Source organism: Tiliqua scincoides, chromosome 11 (assembly GCF_035046505.1).
Source record: "Tiliqua scincoides isolate rTilSci1 chromosome 11, rTilSci1.hap2, whole genome shotgun sequence".
Classification (NCBI taxonomy): domain Eukaryota; kingdom Metazoa; phylum Chordata; class Lepidosauria; order Squamata; family Scincidae; genus Tiliqua; species Tiliqua scincoides.
Window position 1 is genome coordinate 12,220,850 of NC_089831.1, and position 18,695 is coordinate 12,239,544.

An 18,695-nucleotide genomic window follows, 5' to 3' on the forward strand; every position below is an offset into this window, starting at 1 on the left:
TTTCAGCAGTGACATCTTAGCACAGCTCAGCAGCTAATGGTGGTGCTGGGAAAGCCCAACTATCATGTGGGTCGCATAAAGAATTTCCACTGGCCGCATCTGGCCCACAGATCTTATGTTTGATGCCCCTGGAGTAGGGGGTTGGATTCGATAGCTTCCTAGATCCCTCCCAACTCCAACCTTCCTGAATACACTTGCATGACTAGTTTGAAAGGAACCTCGGAAGCCTCCAGAAGCTACAGGAAGGATGACAATGCGCACTGCACGTGTTCATTTTATATTTATTCTTCACATTTTCATACTGCCCTTCCTCCAAGAGGTTCAGGGTGGAGTATGTGGCCCCTTCTTTTGCTCTCACAACAACCCTGTGAAGTAGGTTAAGGTGGGGGACAGTGGCTGGCCCAAAGTCACCCAGGAAGCTTTGTGGCTGAGCAGCAATTTGGACCTGAAACTTCCAGGTCTAAGTCCAACACCAGCACCATGACACTATCCTGTGAATAAGTGAGCAATCTTATTACTCGAGAGTAAGCACTGCTGCAATCAGTGGGACTGACTCCTGAGTAAAAAAAGGTGACATCAAAGCGCAGATTCGGTTCAAACAAGACAAAAACCCAGATGCTTGTAAACTGGTGTTTAGTGGTTAGTGTGAGCTAGGAAGTCACTGGGCCAAACCCTGCTTTAGCTACAAACTCACTAGGGCTGCGATCCTATACACACTTACCTAAGAGAAAGTCCCACTGAAATCAATCAGTAGACCTGTCTAAGATTGTGCTTAGACAAGCCTAACTGAGAAAGCTGCCTGAAATATGGGTTAATACTACTAGCTTACCTTACAGGACAACTGTAACAGCTACTAAGATTATATATCCCCCGCACAGCTCACCTCACGTGCACAAATACCATGAGACAAGGCAGACACTGAAACATCACTGCAGCAAGGATGGAGCTGAGCATCTTCCCACAGGGGCCTCTAGAGGGCACTGTGCACTTGGCACCCCTAATAAGCTGTGGCGGGCCTGCTGACCGCCAGCCTGTGCCACAATCTCTCCCACCTCTTGCAACCTGCAGGGCAGACATAAGAAGAGCCCTGCTGGATCAGGCCAAAGGCCCATCTAGTCCAGCTTCCTGGATCCCACAGTGGCCCACCAGATGCCTCCGGGAGCACCCAGGACAACAAGAGACCTGAATCCTACTGCCACTCCCTTGCCCCTGGCATTCAGAGAGAGGCTACCCCTGAAACCGAGAGGCTGCCTACAGACAGCAACTCACCCCACTTTTGAAGAACCTGCGAATTATCTCTTCTCCCATTTCCTTGCGCTTCTCGTCCGGGGAAAGCTCATACTCTGCCTGGGGAAGAAGAAAGAGGAAAAGAGACTGAGCAAGCCTGTCTGAACAGCTGTGGGCCAAGCAGAGCATCCCTGGAGATGTGGGGCTCCCTCCTCGGTCTCTGCCAGCTCCCCATTCTTCATTTTGGTGGGTGCCCCCTGCCCCTCCTTTTTTTAAAGCAACATTTGGGGGCACTTTTGTTAAGGTTTTTCTGGTTATGGTATGATTGGTGTAGGACCCCCGTTTTGTCCCAATGTGAGCAGGCTTCAAGAAAAGCAGCAAATACAGCAGAGTACTTTCAGCAGATGTATTTGAGCAAGGGATATCACGAGCAGAGTAGTCAGTAAACAGTCCAAGAGTCAGCACGAAGAGCAGTTAGTCCAAGTATAACAAATCCAAATCAGTTCCCAGCAATACACAGTCAAAGGTTCAGTCCATAAGTCAGTAATAACATATACATACAGTATCCAGCCTCCTCAGTCACTGGCAGCAGTTCCTCAGTTATCTCCAACAACTCCCCTACTACTGCACCAGAAGCTCCAGCAGACTAACCTTATGTAGTCAGCTTAGCCAATCAGTGCTGGCTTGGTCACACCCAAGGTGTGTCAGTCCCAGGTGCCTGCTGATTCTGCTGACTCAGCACTCTACACCTGCTCCCTGAACCAACTTGGAAGCTATGGTTCTGCTTCCCTCAGAACTCAAAGCTGACAACTTTTTCATTCTTGCCTGAAGGCCATGGGAGAGCTTCACATGCAGCTTGTGACAGTTTATGGGAAAGGGGTGTGAAGGGAGAGGGCAGTCATGTTTTTGTCTGATTTCCTGCATTTTGACACCACCTCTCCAACGAGCTCCTCCCGTCCCTGTTTGCCCTCAGAACCACCCTGCGTGGCAGGCTGAGATTAAGTAGAGCTGGCCCTACTCAATCTCAACTCACTCATCTCAACTACTCAATCTCAGCTACTCAGGAGGCCAACTGAAGCGGTTGCCTCAGCTGCCCTCTCCAAACCTTCTCTTCCTTGCACACCAACAACCTCCTCCTCGCTGGCTTGCCACAGGTTTGTCTTAGCCTTCCCACCTCCATCCAATGCTCTGCTGCCAAGGCCCTTCACTTGGAACACTGATGACACCACATCCCTCACCTTAATTCTCTCCACTGGCTTTCCTGGCTGCTCCTGGATCTAGCAGAAACTCCCGCTTGCTGGGGACACTGGGGAAAAACCCTGCACTGGGACCCCAAATGGCCCTCCGCGTACACCTTTGTAGTCCAGGGGATGCCATCAAGACTTTGGGTTTGGGGATCAACCAGGCCAGGACAGCCAGCTAGTGCCCAATTTCTGATGCCATCCCTGGTCCTTACTTTCAAAGTCCCTCATGGCCTTGACCCTGCTCAGCTCTCAAACCCACAACACTCCTATCTGTGCCCTTTCCTCTTCCTGCTCCACCACTCTCAACCTTCAGAAGGTCTCCTGTCCCCACAAACCGCTGCTACCCTTTCCCCCTTGCTATTGCTTCTGCTTCAGGCTGTCCCCTGAGACACCTGTTGGAAGCTTCCTCCCTCCAAATCCCCTATTAAAGTACATATTTTCCACGGTCTTTGGCACTGAGCCTCAGTCCCAATTCCCTACTGTAACAAAACTTAAGTACATGTAACTGGGGAGAAAAATGCACACGTTTTTCTCTGCTTAGCCTGCGCAGTTGTAGAGGAGCTGGGGCGTGGGGTCCTAGTTGAGGTTACCCTTCCACCAGATACTTTTGTTTCAATGGGGTTGATTTGGCAACGGCCCCCCGATTTTCAGGAGACCCCCTCCAGTCTCTCACCAACTCTCTTCTGCTCCCTGCCTAACCTTTCAAAATTGAACGTAACCCTTTGCCCTGCTTTTTGAATTTTGAAAGGTTAGGCAGGGAGCAGAAGAGACTCTGCTCCCCCGATTTTCAGGGGGTCAGTGGAGGCAAGTAGGCAGAGAGAGATGGGCACCTCTCCACCAATCTGTTGCCTGAGACAACTGCTTCAGCTGGCCAGCCCTTCATGGGACCTGCCTTCAAGAGGCCAGCGCATTAGAGGAGGGTAGGCAATAGACTGCTACTCTTTCTCTTCCTTCATATCTTCCTCTCCCACTCCACACTAGTGGTGGCCAACCAGCATGCGCTGCAATGGTGTCCTTCTGTCTCTTCTTTCCTTCCAGACCAGTCGGAGTGTGGGGGAAGCAGAGGCTGGCACATCATTGGGAAAGGGGGGCAGCATTTGGCATCAGGAGCTCTTGGGCCAGCCATCGCCCCATGTTGCAGATCGGGGTTTAAGGAGAGTGCCAGCTCTTGATAAAATGAATATCAGTGCCCTACACTGCAAACCTGCTGGTGGCCTCCAGAACAATCGTGAGACTCCTGGCGGAACAACACAAAATCTGAATGCGGTGGGTCATTCCTCACTTTGTTGTTCAACCTACTTGGCTGTTCCCATGGCACATTGGGCCAGCATTGGGTTTGGAATCTCAAACCCCTGCTGGAGGTTCCCATTACCATTCTCTTCCCCCCCTCCCCTGATGTCCACCTCCCTCCTTCCAGGCTCTTCTCCGCAGGATGCAAGCATTTCGACTCGCGCTGAGAAGAGAACACGGCTGCTATTAAAATCTGACCCGCAGGTCCCCTCCTGAATGTTTTGGAACAAGGCTTGGTGCTAGGAGACCAGTGCAACAAGAAAATGGCCCCCCGAGCGGTGGGGAGGCAGAAGAGGCAAAGGGTTAATTGACCTGGCATGCACTGGCTGGAACTGACCTCAGCAGAAGAGCGCAATAAAGTCAGGTAATGAAGCTGGCTTGCAATGCGTAGGCCAATAAAGGACAACCAGGGTGGAAGAAGGAGCCAACCAGAGGGCAAGGGTGGAGCAGGTGTTGAAGAAAAAGAAAAAAAAAAACCACCTCTCCGTTCTTAAAAACAGGAAGCACCAAAATAGGAAGCTGCGCAGGCCACAGAGCCGGGATGGCTTATGGGTCATTGCCATTCTCAAGGCTCAAGTGACATCTGTGTTTTCCTTACCGAAAAGGCCACTGAGCGACAGTGATGAGAAACAAAATGGGAAGGAATGTGCCACATCTCCCCAGAGGACAGAGGGAAGCGCTCTAATCTGGCCCCCGAGCGCTGGGGTGCTTGCTGGGAGCTCTGCATGGAGCCGCTAAGCATGGCCACCCACGGCTAGGACATGAAAAGACACAGGGGGATGTCGTGGGGGGAGAGTCCGGGATGGGCAAAGAGGCTTGGAAAAAAAAAAAAAGACACACACAAAAAGAAGCCGGGGAGGCTGAACGGTTGCAGATCCTGCATTTGCTGAGTCACAAAGTATTCAAGGGAACGGCGATTCGAAGGGACAGTATTAGACACAAATCCGTAAAAGATGAGCGAGTACATTTGTGATTCCCACACAGACGCATGGCATCCTGCTGAAGGACGAGGCCCCAGGGATTAGTTGGAGGGCTGCAGAACAAGCATGGCAAGCAACCAGCATTCGGAACCATAATTCATATCCCGGAGGCAGCGGTTGGGAAAGGGCTATACCGCAGTGGCTACACAGCACGCGCTTCGCAAGGTCCCTGCTTCGATCCCTGGTCCAGAGAGAGATGGGAATGAGCCCTCTGAAACCCTGGGCAGCTGCTGCCGGGCAGTGCAGGCAATTCTAAGCCAGACGGCCCGATGATCTGACTGCAGGCAGCAGCTTCCTCGGTACCCTCTGATGTTGTCCTGCTCCCTGGATTCTGAAAGGAAGGGCAAACAGAGTTGCAGCAGCCACATGGAGGAAAGGAGAGCAGTGGGCGAGTGTGACTTCTGTACAGTTCCTTCTCTTCAGTGGTGTACTGGAAAGCAGGGTCTATGGAGCCAAGTGCTCCTCGGTAGCATGGCTGAGGGGAGGTGGTGCCCCCCCGCCACGCCACCCCTGCTGTGCCTGCTGCCTCCCTGCCCAGAGGCGTTCTGAGGGTTGGAGAGGCCGCCAATCCTCAGAAGGCCTTCTAAGACCTCAAGAGGGCCTTCAAACGTCACTTCTGGTTTCTCGGTGAAACCAGGAGTGATGTTTTAAGGCCGTCAGAAGGCCTTCTAAGGCCTCCAGAGAACCTTAAAACATTGGCTTTTGCCAAAAAACCGGAAGCAGAGCTTCTGGAGGCCTTCTGAGGGCTGAGGCTGCACGCAGCTTCTCCAGTCCACAGAAGGACTCCAGACATGACTAGTGTCCCCTCCCGGCATTTACCTTGGGGGGGGCAACTTTTTGCTGTTCTGGCCCCAGGCAGCACAGTGGCCGGGATCGTCACTGCTTCTGTGTTCGATTCCCCTCTTGCTTTGCACATCCAGAGAGCAGATGGGAGAGAGGCAGAGGCAGGTGAAAGACCCCCTGCATGAATCAGCCACCCGAGAGCCAAGCCCTGGGCACCCAAGTTCAGCCAGGCTTTGAGCAGAGCTGAAAAACTGGGAGCTGGAATCGTCAAGCCTTGTGCCGTCTCCAAGAGCTGCAGTTTTGAAGAGGATCGCTTTCCAAGCATGTGTTTCCCATCTGACCAGATCAGCTTGCCTGTCACTCACCCTCAATGAGCGTATGCAAATAAGGAGAAAAACAGGGGGGGGAGTAAGGTCTAACTTTTGGGTCTGCTGATCTGAAAATTGCTGGCAGGGCTTGGCCTCTCCTCCCTGCGTGTGCCACCAACCCAACAAGGCAGGGCTCAACAAGCGCTTCTGAGTGTGGGGGGGGGGGGGAGAAGAGAGCAATGTTCAGTTGCATAAACAGTTTGGTAATGGGAAACACGGGTCATTTGATGAGGCTTGTGTTCTCTTCTTAAATACGTAGCCTCGAAAAGGGCCTCCTGGCATTGTGTGTCAACAGAGAGCAGGAGCAAATGGATTTCAGAGCAAGCAGGGTTTTTGTGTTTGGCTTGCCAAACACACAAGCATTTCCTTCAAGCTCAAATGAGCTGACATAACCTGGAGCAACAGTTTGCCCTGCTGGATGCAAGATGCACTCAGAAGCAGTAAGCTCTTGAACGAAATGGGAAGGATGGGAGAAAGTGTGGGGGAGAGGAGAAACTTATGAAAACACTAGGATATTATTTCAGATGAAGGCCCGAGGCTGAATTTATTCCACGTCATCCGGATGGAATTTTTTGCACCGTTGACTTTTGAATGGGCTGCGAAACGTACTCTCCTCTCCCCCCAGCGGAAAGGTTGTTCTCCAGGAATTCAGCTTCTTGTGGGTACTTTTTAAAAGTTGCCTTTCCCTCCTGAGCAGTCCCGCAAGGCGAGGGTCGAAAATTTGGGGAGAACGGAAGAGAAAACGGCTCAGGAAAGAGAGATCACTGAAGGAATCAGGAAAGACTTTCTGGTTTGAACAAAGACTTCTTGCCCACCAATGATGGGCTATCCCCTCATCCCACCACCCCAGGCAATGGGGGGGGGGAGGTCTGAAAATCTAAAAGATCCGTGTATGGGAGGGGCTGCAGCACTACATTTGCAAGTTGCAAACCTCAGGTTCTAATCCTGGCTAAGCTATGAAACTCGCTGGGTGGTCTTGGGAAAGTCACTATCTTGGCTTGACCTAGCACACAGGGATCTTATGAGGCTGCGAAACATCACTCCAAGCACCTTAGGGGCAGGGTGCAATAAGAAATAGATAAGAACAGCAACCCTGGAGAAAGTTTTGTATAGCGCCCAGCCCTAGGACAGTTGGTCTTCAACTTGTCAAGAGCTGAAATGCTTAATCTCAGACTCCCATCCAACCCAGCTCCCCGGATTAGGGGATAGTTAGAGTCTAGACCAGGGGTGTTCAAAGTTTTTGGCAGGAGAGCCACATCATCTCTCTGAAACTGTGTCGGGGGCTGAATTAATTTACATGTCAAATTTGAATAAATTTACATAAATGAATATATTAAAGATGAATTTATATGAGTGAATGAAGGTCTTGCAATAGCTCAAGGCCTATAAAAGGCCTTGCACAAAGCAAGGCTAGCCTTTCCTTTGCTGCTGCTACTGCATCACAGACGTGAAACGACAAGCAGTGGAGGGAACCCTCATCCCACAGCTCACTCGAGAGGCCAAACAGTTGCCCTCACACTGAGAACAGTTACGTTGGGCCAGTGTGGGCTCCAACAAATCTCCTGAGGGCCAGAGGCTCATTGGAGACTAGGGGCTCCCTGAGGGCCGCATAGAGAGGCCTTGAGGGCCGCAAGTGGCCCCAGGGCCAGGGTTTGGGCATGTGCTAGAATCCCTAGCATGTATGCACTGCTGAAACAGAGACACCTGCGTTGGCTCAGTCATGTCGTGAGAATGGATGATGGCTGGATCCCAAAGGATCTCCTCTACGGAGAACTCGTGCAAGGAAAGCACCCTACAGGTAGATCACAGCTGCGATACAAGGACATCTGCAAGAGGGATCTGAAGGCCTTAGGAGTGGACCTCAACAGGTGGGAAACCCTGGCCTCTGAGCAGCCCGCTTGGAGGCAGGCTGTGCAGCATGGCCTTTCCCAGTTTGAAGAGACACTTGGCCAACAGACTGAGGCAAAGAGGCAAAGAAGGAAGGCCCACAGCCAGGGAGACAGACCAGGGACAGACTGCACTTGCTCCCGGTGTGGAAGGGATTGTCACTCCCGGATTGGCCTTTTCAGCCACACTAGACGCTGTGCCAGAACCACCATCCAGAGCGCGATACCAGAGTCTTCCGAGACTGAAGGTTGCCAACAACAAGGTCTAGAGAATACCACCCCATCCCTCAATGAGATCAGGTGATGATAGGATGAACATCAGAAGAGCCCAGCTGGATCAGGCCAAAGGTCCATCTAGTCTAGCATCTTGTATCTCACAATGGCCCACCAGCTGCTTCAGGAAGCACACAAGACCACAAGATACCTGCATCCTGGTGCCACTCCCTTGCGCCTGGCATTCTGAGACAGCCTACTTTTGAAACCAGGAGGCTGTGTTAGTTAGTTAGTTAGTTAGTTAGTTAGTTAGTTAGTTAGTTAGTTAGTTAGTTAGTTAGTTAGTTAGTTAGTTAGTTAGTTAGTTAGTTAGTTAGTTAGTTAGTTAGTTAGTTAGTTAGTTAGTTAGTTAGTTAGTTAGTTAGTTAGTTAGTTAGTTAGTTAGTTAGTTAGTTAGTTAGTTAGTTAGTTAGTTAGTTAGTTAGTTAGTTAGTTAGTTAGTTAGTTAGTTAGTTAGTTAGTTAGTTAGTTAGTTAGTTAGTTAGTTAGTTAGTTAGTTAGTTAGTTAGTTAGTTAGTTAGTTAGTTAGTTAGTTAGTTAGTTAGTTAGTTAGTTAGTTAGTTAGTTAGTTAGTTAGTTAGTTAGTTAGTTAGTTAGTTAGTTAGTTAGTTAGTTAGTTAGTTAGTTAGTTAGTTAGTTAGTTAGTTAGTTAGTTAGTTAGTTAGTTAGTTAGTTAGTTAGTTAGTTAGTTAGTTAGTTAGTTAGTTAGTTAGTTAGTTAGTTAGTTAGTTAGTTAGTTAGTTAGTTAGTTAGTTAGTTAGTTAGTTAGTTAGTTAGTTAGTTAGTTAGTTAGTTAGTTAGTTAGTTAGTTAGTTAGTTAGTTAGTTAGTTAGTTAGTTAGTTAGTTAGTTAGTTAGTTAGTTAGTTAGTTAGTTAGTTAGTTAGTTAGTTAGTTAGTTAGTTAGTTAGTTAGTTAGTTAGTTAGTTAGTTAGTTAGTTAGTTAGTTAGTTAGTTAACCTTTATTGGCATTATAAATATTACAGCAAACAACTGACAACAAAGTGGAACAATACAACCGTTATCCACTAGACTAGTTCAGGAAAACTAAATAGAGAAAAAAGAGATAGGATCTAGAAAGAAAAGGAGCCAGAAGGGACAACCTTATCCTTTCAGTAAAACAGGTGTTAGATGGAAAAAGGTGACTACAAAAATTTTAAAGAAGATTTTATAGAACTAAAGTCCGGCGTTTTTTGTAATATATAGGCCAGGAAACTAGCCACTGAATACGTCAAGGGAGCAATAGAGTCTTCCAACAACTGGGGAAGGGGTGATACCTGAGGGGGAAAATTAGAAATCCAGGATTCTAGATAAATCCTACGATGAGAATCATGAGAGGGACAAAAAAGCAAAATGTGTAAAGGAGGCTGTGTATATCCATCATGGCTTGTAACATGCAGACTTTTCGTCCATAAATCTGTCCAATTCCCTTTTAAAGATGTCTAGGTCAGGCATCATCACCACGTCATGTGGCAAGGAGTTCCACAGATGAACCACAAAATGGGTAAGGAAATATTTTCTTTTGTCTGACCTAATTCTCCCGTCACTCAATTTTAGTGGCTGCCCCCTGGATCTAGTGTTGTGTGAGAGGGAAAAGGTTATCCTTTTTCCCATCCCATGCTAATCTTGGATGGGATGGGCAGCCGGGACATGCATGGGACAGTATTGTCCAAACCCACCTGACAATTAACAGTGAAACTGAAGGTACATTAAAACCCATTTCTGCCCAGCTCACAGGTGTGCACATTTGATCCCTGTTGTGTACATGCAACGTTGGGCAGAAATGAACAAGTCAAAGCAAAAAGTGCGGAGCCCTTGTGTTCCACATTCCTCTTTGCCCTCGCTTCCCCACATCTTCCTCCATAGAGGATCCAGAATGAATGTTCCGGATCTGGGCCACCCAACCTCAACCGCATCTTCTTGGCTTCCAACCGAGGTTGTGCAGAATTGGAGCTCCCCACTACGCAGACAGCTCCGTGGGGCAGCAGACATTCCTCTGAGCCGGACCTGCCCTAGGGCACTGCACTCGCCTTACCACAGCATCCAAGAAGTGAATGCATCGTAGGAGCTCCAGTCGGGTCTCGCAGAACTGACGGAAAAGCAGCCTCCCAATGGGTTGCCTCTCACACAGGCTGCTGTAGTCTCGCTCTGCAAAGGAAGAGAGAGGGGAAAATTTGTCACCCTTGCAGTGAAGTGGGTGGCATCATGTCCACTTCCTAGTTAACTGGAGTATAAATTAAAAACACCCTCTAACACAGAGATCTTCAAAGGGTGGGTCAGGACCCAGAAAGTGGGTTGCTACCCAGCCACAGGTGGGTCGTGGAACTGCTGCTACCGCCATTTTTTTTTATGAGGATCTAACCTGCACACCGTGAACAGTAACCAGGGCTAAGTGGTCTAGATGAGGGAAATTCTGGGAATTGTGACATGGATAAGGTTGTTTCAGCCATGTCTCAATCTTTAATTTAAGGCGTAATCCTAACTTGCTCTACAACAAGCAGGCTGGCTGTTTCCAGCACAAGGTAGGTGCTGGCTGGAGCACAACTCGGGGCAAGGGGATTTTTTACCCTTTACTGTGTGATGGCACCAGCCACCCCTACGGGGTTACCCGAATTTGTACCAGTAATTTTGATGACGTGAGTCCGACCGGCCTGAGTAAGGCTGATTGGCCAGAGACGGGGGTTGGGGTGTGGCCTAAGGTGCTGAAGCTGATCCCACCCCCACGCCCAATCCACCTCCAAGTCCTGTTGCACAGCCTTTTGGGATGCTGGGCAACAGATGCGACTGCCCAGAGCATCTCTGTGCCCAGATCTACTGGGAATACACGCGGCGCAGTGGCAGAACAGTAAGCTCCAGTCTGAATGGGGCCCCCATATCTGTCGATCCCGCATCTACAGATTCAGTTATTCATGGATCGGGTCCAGCCTCTCCTTGTGCACACCTCCATGCATGGTCCCTCTGGAGGCGAGGGGACTGAGGGCTCAGACTGAGTTCAAATCACGTGACTTCCAGTTTCATGGAGAAACAGTGACGTTCTAAATAAGGTATTAGGAGACCTGAGGTCCCCCTTTGGACCGCGGGGACAGGTGTTTGCCCACATCTGTGGCTTCAGCTATCTGCGGAGGCTTCCGGAACTGAACCCCTACGGAGAAGGGGGCACGCCTGTATTCTGTATTTCGGAATTCCAGATAAAGGGTACTCAACCTGTATGATGCGACCAAATCTGGAATGCTCTCACCTCCATCTTTCACTTCATGCTGCATAATGCGTAGCTAAGAACATAATCAAAAAGCCCTGCTGGATCAGGATAACGGCCTATCTAGCCCAGCACTGGGTTTCTGATAGTGACCCACCTACCGTCCCTGTGAAGCCCACAAGAAGGGGAGACAGGCAGAGTCCCCGGGGCTTCCTCTCACTTTTGAACATCTCCTACCACCATGAAGGGGAGTTCCAAGAAACGGCCAAGCCTTAAAATATCAGCAGTCCCAAGGATTCGGAAAGCGATAGGGCCCGGCCCACCCGTCATAACTATGCCTGCAGGTCATGTGTAAAGCTAGCCTGGCAGTTGATTCTCACTGCTGTCTCCTCCCAGGTGCCACAGAGGCCAAACCCCATACTGTGCTCAGCTGCACACTACAAATTCCAGGCTCGCAACCTCCGACTGTCGCAGGGCGCCGCATGCCAGGCCTCTTCGCCGAGCGGTCCAGTCCGGCTCTTGCCGGTTTCCCTGCACTCCCCCCTTTACCATGGAGGAAGCTGCCCCTCTTGGCCTCTGAGTAAACACACTTCTAAGTTGCAGGGACACGTGCTTTCTGGTGTCTCAGCATGTGCCCTGCGGGAACCGACTCTGGAGCACTCTGAGAGCCAGGAATCAGGGAGAGTTCACCAGAGCATGGGAGAAGAGCAGGCCAATTCAAACACGGAGCAGTCGGAAGGAACACAAATCCAAGTTGTGGGGGTTGTGTTCCTTCTCCTCATGCATAGATAGCCCAGTACGTCAGCAGGCTAAGGCTGTTCCTTGCATCCCTCTGGACAAAAGCGGCCTGGATGCAGGCGTGCATGTGATTGGAGCATGTTCGTTTCATGCGCAACAGGTCTTGTCTCCCTGAAGTGAGCTGGGCATGAGCTCGGTTGCTCCACGCTGCCTGCGTTTAAAAGTTACAGTGTCCTGAAGGCTGGGCCAAAGGAAGCCCTCCCTGAGCATTTCCCTCTCCATAACAGATTTAGTGAGGTGGGACTAAGACCCAAAAGAGAGCAGTTGGGACTGAGGCCTGCTGACCAGAGGCAACGCATGAGGCTTCTGCGGACACTAAGGGCTCAATCCTATCCCATTTTCCAGTTCCAGTGCAGCCGTGCCAATGGGGCGTGCACTGCATCTTGTGGTGTGCAGGCAGTCACAGGGGCCTCCTTAAGGTATGGGAACATTTGTTCCCTTACCTGGGGGCTGCATTGCAGCTGCACCGGTGCTGCAAAATTGGATTGGGTTGGGCCCTATGTTGTGCCAGAAACATGGACACCTTGTAGTGGCAAAAACAGATGGAAGAATTATCTGGGTGGGTTGCAGAGATTCAGCAACAGACCTCATTCCGCTTCCTCAGAGTAGGCAGTCAGCAAATCCTACAGCAAGCAGGTTCGCCTGGTTCTTGCAAGCCCAGCTGCTGCCGACTCTCCAGCTCTAGCAGCAAAGTCTCTCTGTGCCAGCGTCTGACTGTAGCACTCACCAAAGCTTTTCCGGAGGTCATCGCATTGGCTGATGTGGGGGAACTTGAGGATCTCTCTCCATTTCTTGCTCCTTCCTTTCCGCTTTCCTCCACCTCCTGCAGCCCAAAAGAAAGAAGGGGGAAATTAGTATGGGGATGATTAAACCCGGCAAGTCCTTACTGATCGACTACATTTGATCCTTCCAAAGATACTCAAGAGTGGCCTCTGTGGGGCCGCTGAACACACTTAGCAGTGCTGTACTCTCTTAGGTTTAAATTTCGACCAGGGCAGCGACAAGTTCACCTTGTCTCAGGTGAGTCTGCCCACCAGCCAAGATCTTCTGATGAAGTGTCCCTCTTCTTCAGGTGTTCCTGCCCTCAGAGGTTAGACGGGTGGCTACTGGAGATATGTACTGATACAGTTAAGATACTGATATGATTGACATGACGTAACTGACATTACTGAGACATGATTGAGATGTACAAAACTATGCAGGGGGTGAACAAAGAGATGCTTTTCTACCTCTCTGACAACACCAGAACCAGGGGTCATCCACTAACATTGAGTGTTGGGAGAGTTAGAACAGACAAAAGAAAATATTTCTTTACCTAGTGTGTAATTAACCAGTGAAACTCCTTGCCACAGGTTGGGGTGATGGCATCTCACCTAGTTGCCTTTAAAAGGGGATTGGACAGATTTCTAGAAGAAAAGTCCATCACAGGTTATAAGCCATAATGATTATGTGCAACCTCCTGGTTTTAGAAATGGGCTATCTCAGAATGCTAGATGCAAGGAAGTAAACCCTGGCCTGGATGCCTTTTAAAAGGAAATGGACAGGTTTATGGAGGAAAAGTCCATCACAAGTTACAAGCCATTATGACTCTACACACTTTCCAGGGATGAGAGGCAGCTTATCTCTGAATGGCAGATGTAAGGGAATGGAAACAGGAGACAGGTATCTTTATGTCTTGTGTGCTCCCAGAGACATCTGATGGCCCACTCTGAGATACAATAAGCTGGATTAGATCGGCCTTTGGCCTGATCTAGCAGGACTCTTCTTATGTTCTCTGCCCTACCTATAGATGCCAGAGGTTAAATCTGGGACCTTCCACATGCAAAGCATTTGCTCTACCCACTGAGCTACAGTCTGTGTCCAGATACTGTTCTGTGCCCAGTATGCTGTCTGCTTTAGACACATGTAATAGTTGCGTTGGGAGGTGGGAATGCTGCTAGTTATGTCATTACTAGATGTTTGACTTCCTCTACAGAGCCCAGAGTCGGAGGGGAGAAGGGGAAGAAAAAGTGAGATGTGGTTACAATCATTGGAGGAAGGCACCTTATGCACTCAACCTCAAAGCCCGTCTCCAAATGAATCCACCTTAGGAAGCACAAACCAAGGTTGGTTAGTAAATCAAGGGAGGGGCCATTGCTCGGTGGGGGAGCACTTGCTGAGCACACAGGGGAACCCAGATTCACCTGTCCAGCATCTCCAGATAGGACAGAGAACGTTAGAGACCAGCTGCCTGCTGACGACAATGCTATATTAGATGGACAGACGGCCTCAGTGTATACCCATAAGGCAACACGTTCTCATGGCTTCTGCCACAATTATCTGGTTTTCAGTCGCAGTCAATCCATGCTTCCAACAAGCCAGTCCTCCCCCTCCCTTCTCCACTGTTGTCTCTCAGTGACCTGGCTGGACGACTCCAGTGACGAGGACCTTTGGTTTTCATAGCTGAGCCTACAAGTCGGAGACCAGAGGTGGTTCCCACTTCCTCTGAGAACAATGCTCCATCCTCTGGGTTTGCCCATTCAAATTCATTTGGCTTCCTTATCTGGCTGGCTGACTTGACCGATCTTCCACAACAGGCTTTGGGGGCAGTCAAAGACATTGTGCTTGCAGGACCCAATACAATGTTGATGCTGGAAGCTTCGGAAGTCACTGAGGACAATCACCAGCCTCCTGGCTCTTAGTCACCACTCTCTCTCTCTCTCTCTCTCTCACACACACACACACACACACATACACATACAAATACACATAGCAGCAACAGGCCTGTCTCTTTGTTTTGAAAAGTAATGATGTGGAGATTCCAAGTTGGACATTTATTTCATGCATTTGGACCCCACCCTTCCTCCAAGGCACTCAGACCGCTGGCACACATCTCCCCCCTCTTCCATTTGACCCCCACAACCACCCTGCGAGAGAATTAGGTGGCAAGGTGATGAGTCCAAAGTCAGCCACGAAGGCAGCAATTTTCACAACTGGTGTGCAGCAGCGCATAAGTGTGCCATGGGAGTTTGGAACACAGCAGTTGAAACAAGCTGAAAATCTGTTCCAAGTTCTGTGACACTGTTGCTAGGGCATCTATCTGTACGAACAAATTGTCCCTCTTCCTCCACCAGCATAAAATTCATTACTACCAGTGGTTGCCCTAGAGACAGAGCTACAGAACCCAGATGAGTCTCCCAGGAGCTGGAAGTAACATCACAAGAGGTGAAGACCATAGAGTAGTCCATAGAGGTCAGTGTGCCATGGAAAAACAAAACGTTGAAAATTACTACACTAGAGACTCTTAAGCTGAGCGGGGATATGAACCTGTCTAACACCCCATGCTCAATCTGATCTTCAACCCACTACTACACTGAGGGTCCACCAATTGAGAAGGGTTGGGTGACTGCTTCAGTTGACCTCATATATGGGCCAGCCCTGGTCAGGTCAACACAGACTGGCAATGGCTCTCCAAGATTTCAGAGATAATTTTTTTTGCTTTTGGTCAGGGAGTGAACCCAGCACCTTCCGCAAGCAAAGCAGGTACTCCACCACTGAGCCCTTGGACTTCCAAAAACTAGTTAATACACAGATATGCAAATCAAGCCTCCTCCTCTGTGGCTTGGGTGATCCTTACCCTGCCTGAGACCCATGTCTTCCTTCAGAGCTGACCCCATCCATGAGGCCAACTGAAGCTGTTGCCTCAGGCAGTAGATGGTGGGGGGTTGTTCATCTCTGCCTACCTACTTGCTTTCACTGCTCCTCCTCCTTCTTCCTGGGTTGGAAAGGGAACAGGGGATCAGAGGAGAAAATGTGGAGGGGAGAAGAACAGAGTGCTGAGCTAAAACAGTGGTGAGTGGGAGGCATAAGGGTATTACTGGGCCGTATTTGGCATGCCATCTCAGGAGGGTCTCAGGTTGGTCCTGTCTTCTGGGTGCAGAATGGCAACCCTGGCCCATCTCACGTGGTTTTGTCTGCACTGGCTAGTGTCGGCTCTTTGGGGTTTTAAGAGGAACATCTGGGAATCGAAACTGGGTCTTCTACAGGCAGGGCACATACTTGTCCACTGAGCTATGGCTCCTCTCCCTCTGTTTTACCCAGTGGTGTAGCTAATTATCTCCATCACGGGTTACAAGCCATGATGTGTATGCGCAACCTCCTGATTTTAGAAATGGGTTATGTCAGAATGCCAGATGCAAGGGAGGGCACCAGGATGCAGGTCTCTTGTTATCTGCTGTGCTCCTTGGGGCATTTGGTGGGCCACTGTGAAATACAGGAAGCTGGACTAGATGGGCCTATGGCCTGATCCAGTGGGGCTGTTCTTATGTTCTTAACTACAATTCCCAGGAAGCCTTGTAGGTCTCTTGTTATCTGGTGTGCTCCCTGGGGCATTTGGTGGGCCGCTGTGAGATACAGGAAGCTGGACTAGATGGGCCTATGGCCTGATCCAGTGGGCCTGTTCTTATGTTCTTAAGTTCTTAGACCAATACCAGTATTTGCTCTCAAAATGTTGCTCCAGAAGTGACATTATGCCCAGACTTTTAAAAAAGTAAAAATGGGGGGAAACCCACTTTTCTCCAGCAGCTTGCTGCCCAGTTGCTCTACTGCCTCTCCCCAGGCTTCCCCTCCCCATAGTAACACCTTATTGGTTCCCTGCTATATCACAATAATACCTAATTGGATCTCAGAACAATCAGTCTCATTGGTCAGTTTTGACTTAAGGAAATCCACTTTTTGTTGTGTTTTTATTTTCTGGTTATTTGCTTATAACTTTTTATAGAATAGAAATATTTTCATGTGGTTTGTTTCATTGTATTCTGAATTAAATTCCACATCAAATGGTATATAGCATGATGGTATTATTCAAAAATACCAAGGCTTTCACAATTTTGGCTGCTAGTGTCAAGCTCAGGTTGTTGACCCCCTAAAGTTTGTTGCCCGGTGCAGTTGCTACCCCCTGCACCGCCTTAGCTATGCCACTAGTTTTATCTCTTTGGCTTCTAGTCCCAAATCTGATAAGATAACTGCCCTTAGCTAAGAAGAATGGGAGGCAGCCCTAAGACAGCAGCAGCAGCAACGGAAGGGGATGCAATTCTCTTCTGAGTGGTATTTCTTGAGAAGGGCCAGCCCCAGCTCTGACGCTCGGCCTATTCATGTAGGAGGAAGTGAATGGGTTCCAGCAGGAAGTTCTTGCCCGGTTGACTCCCTGGAGGGCTTTGGAGAGAAAAGGGCTCTCCACAAGGTTTATATAGGGATGCAGCATTCTACGATTGCTGCCCGTGCAGTGACAGTGCAATGTCTGGTTTGGGGGGTGGCTGGGTGGGGTGGGCAGTCTTCACTTCCTGCTTGCTGCTCTTGATGTCACCAGTTCTTAGATGGCAGCTGGTCAAGGGGAGAGGTTGCTGTTGGCTGACAACCAGACCCAAGCAGTCAAGAGTGCTGATGTCACATATCCACAGGGATTACTTCATACACAAGGCATTTAGGCCTTACCATAAATAAGAGGGGGAAAGGAGGGGGAGAGAGAAAAAGGAAACTGACCCACTCAAACCCTTCTAGTAAACACCACCTTGCTGCCCCGCCCCGCGCCACCCCCCCCCCCAAAATGTAAAATCAACAAAGGGTTTTAATGCCCCACCACGCCCAATGAGTATTCCTACTCTAAAGGATCCCAGAACTTTACCTGCAAAGATCTTCTGAGTACCACTTTTGGTTGGTACTGAAAACGCATTGGTGGATCACAATTGCACGATTTATTCAAGTCACGACCTCTCGCTTTTTTAAGGATGGAATCTTGTGCAAAATCCATGCAACACTAGGTTATAAACCAGTATTTCCCAAACTGTGGGTCGGGACCCACCAGGGGGTCGCGAAAAGTTTTTGAAACTTTAAACTTTGCAAGCACCCTTGCCTGGTTTGCCAAAGAAAACAGTTAGTTGGCGTGCTAACCTGTGGTATGAGGTCATCTACATACACCCCAAATTAAAATGTCACATTTTCCCATTTTCTCTAGTAATTTGTGTGCCACAGATCATGGGTGAACCCAGTTTCAGCCTTTCACCTGGCCTGGAAGTCCCTAACTGCACATCTTGCTCTCCAGTTCAGCCTTCTGGGTACGCTGGAATGGTTTGGTTTGGGGGAGCAGAACTCAATTTTTAGGGAGAGTGTAGCAAATATCTATACACACATGGACTATATGTAAGGTCGCTAGCAGACTCAGGAGCATAGGACCCTGAAAATTATTAATTCATAATTCATAATAAAGGAATTATGAATACAAAAACTCTTATGTTCTTTCTAGAATTCTCTTTTTTATCTAGTGGGTTGCGATAGATTGTCATTTCAAAAAGTGGGTCCCAGTGCTAAAACGTTTGGGAAGCACTGCCATAAACTCGCCACACAAAGCCTGATCTTGGAGTATTGGTGTGCATGCCTTAGCTATGTGCTTGCTCCAACCTCCCCCCCTCCCAAGTGGTGAGAATTTTGGGGCTGCAGCACTACCAATGTGCAGGTACATGTGTGACTGAGTGGCTGATCTGATGGCATTGTCCACACTGGCCAGGGATGCCAACATAAGAACAGCCCCACTGGATCAGGCTATAGGCCCATCTAGTCCAGCTTCCTGTATCTCACAGCGGCCCACCAAATGCCCCAGGGAGCACACCAGATAACA

The 18,695-nt window shown here is 49.2% G+C and overlaps 1 protein-coding gene across 1 annotated transcript in view; it reads right to left on the bottom strand.

The window, feature by feature from the left end:
* LOC136662157 (G protein-coupled receptor kinase 5-like) overlaps nt 1-18,695 on the bottom strand; it is a 79,547-nt gene that overhangs the window by 23,484 nt on the left and 37,368 nt on the right. Inside the window, exons 2-4 of the mRNA XM_066639224.1 lie at nt 12,771-12,866; nt 10,085-10,197; nt 1,270-1,347 (exon numbers count right to left, since the gene is read on the bottom strand). Coding sequence (XP_066495321.1) covers nt 1,270-1,347; nt 10,085-10,197; nt 12,771-12,866 — 287 coding nt within the window. The remainder of the gene's footprint in view (nt 1-1,269; nt 1,348-10,084; nt 10,198-12,770; nt 12,867-18,695) is intronic.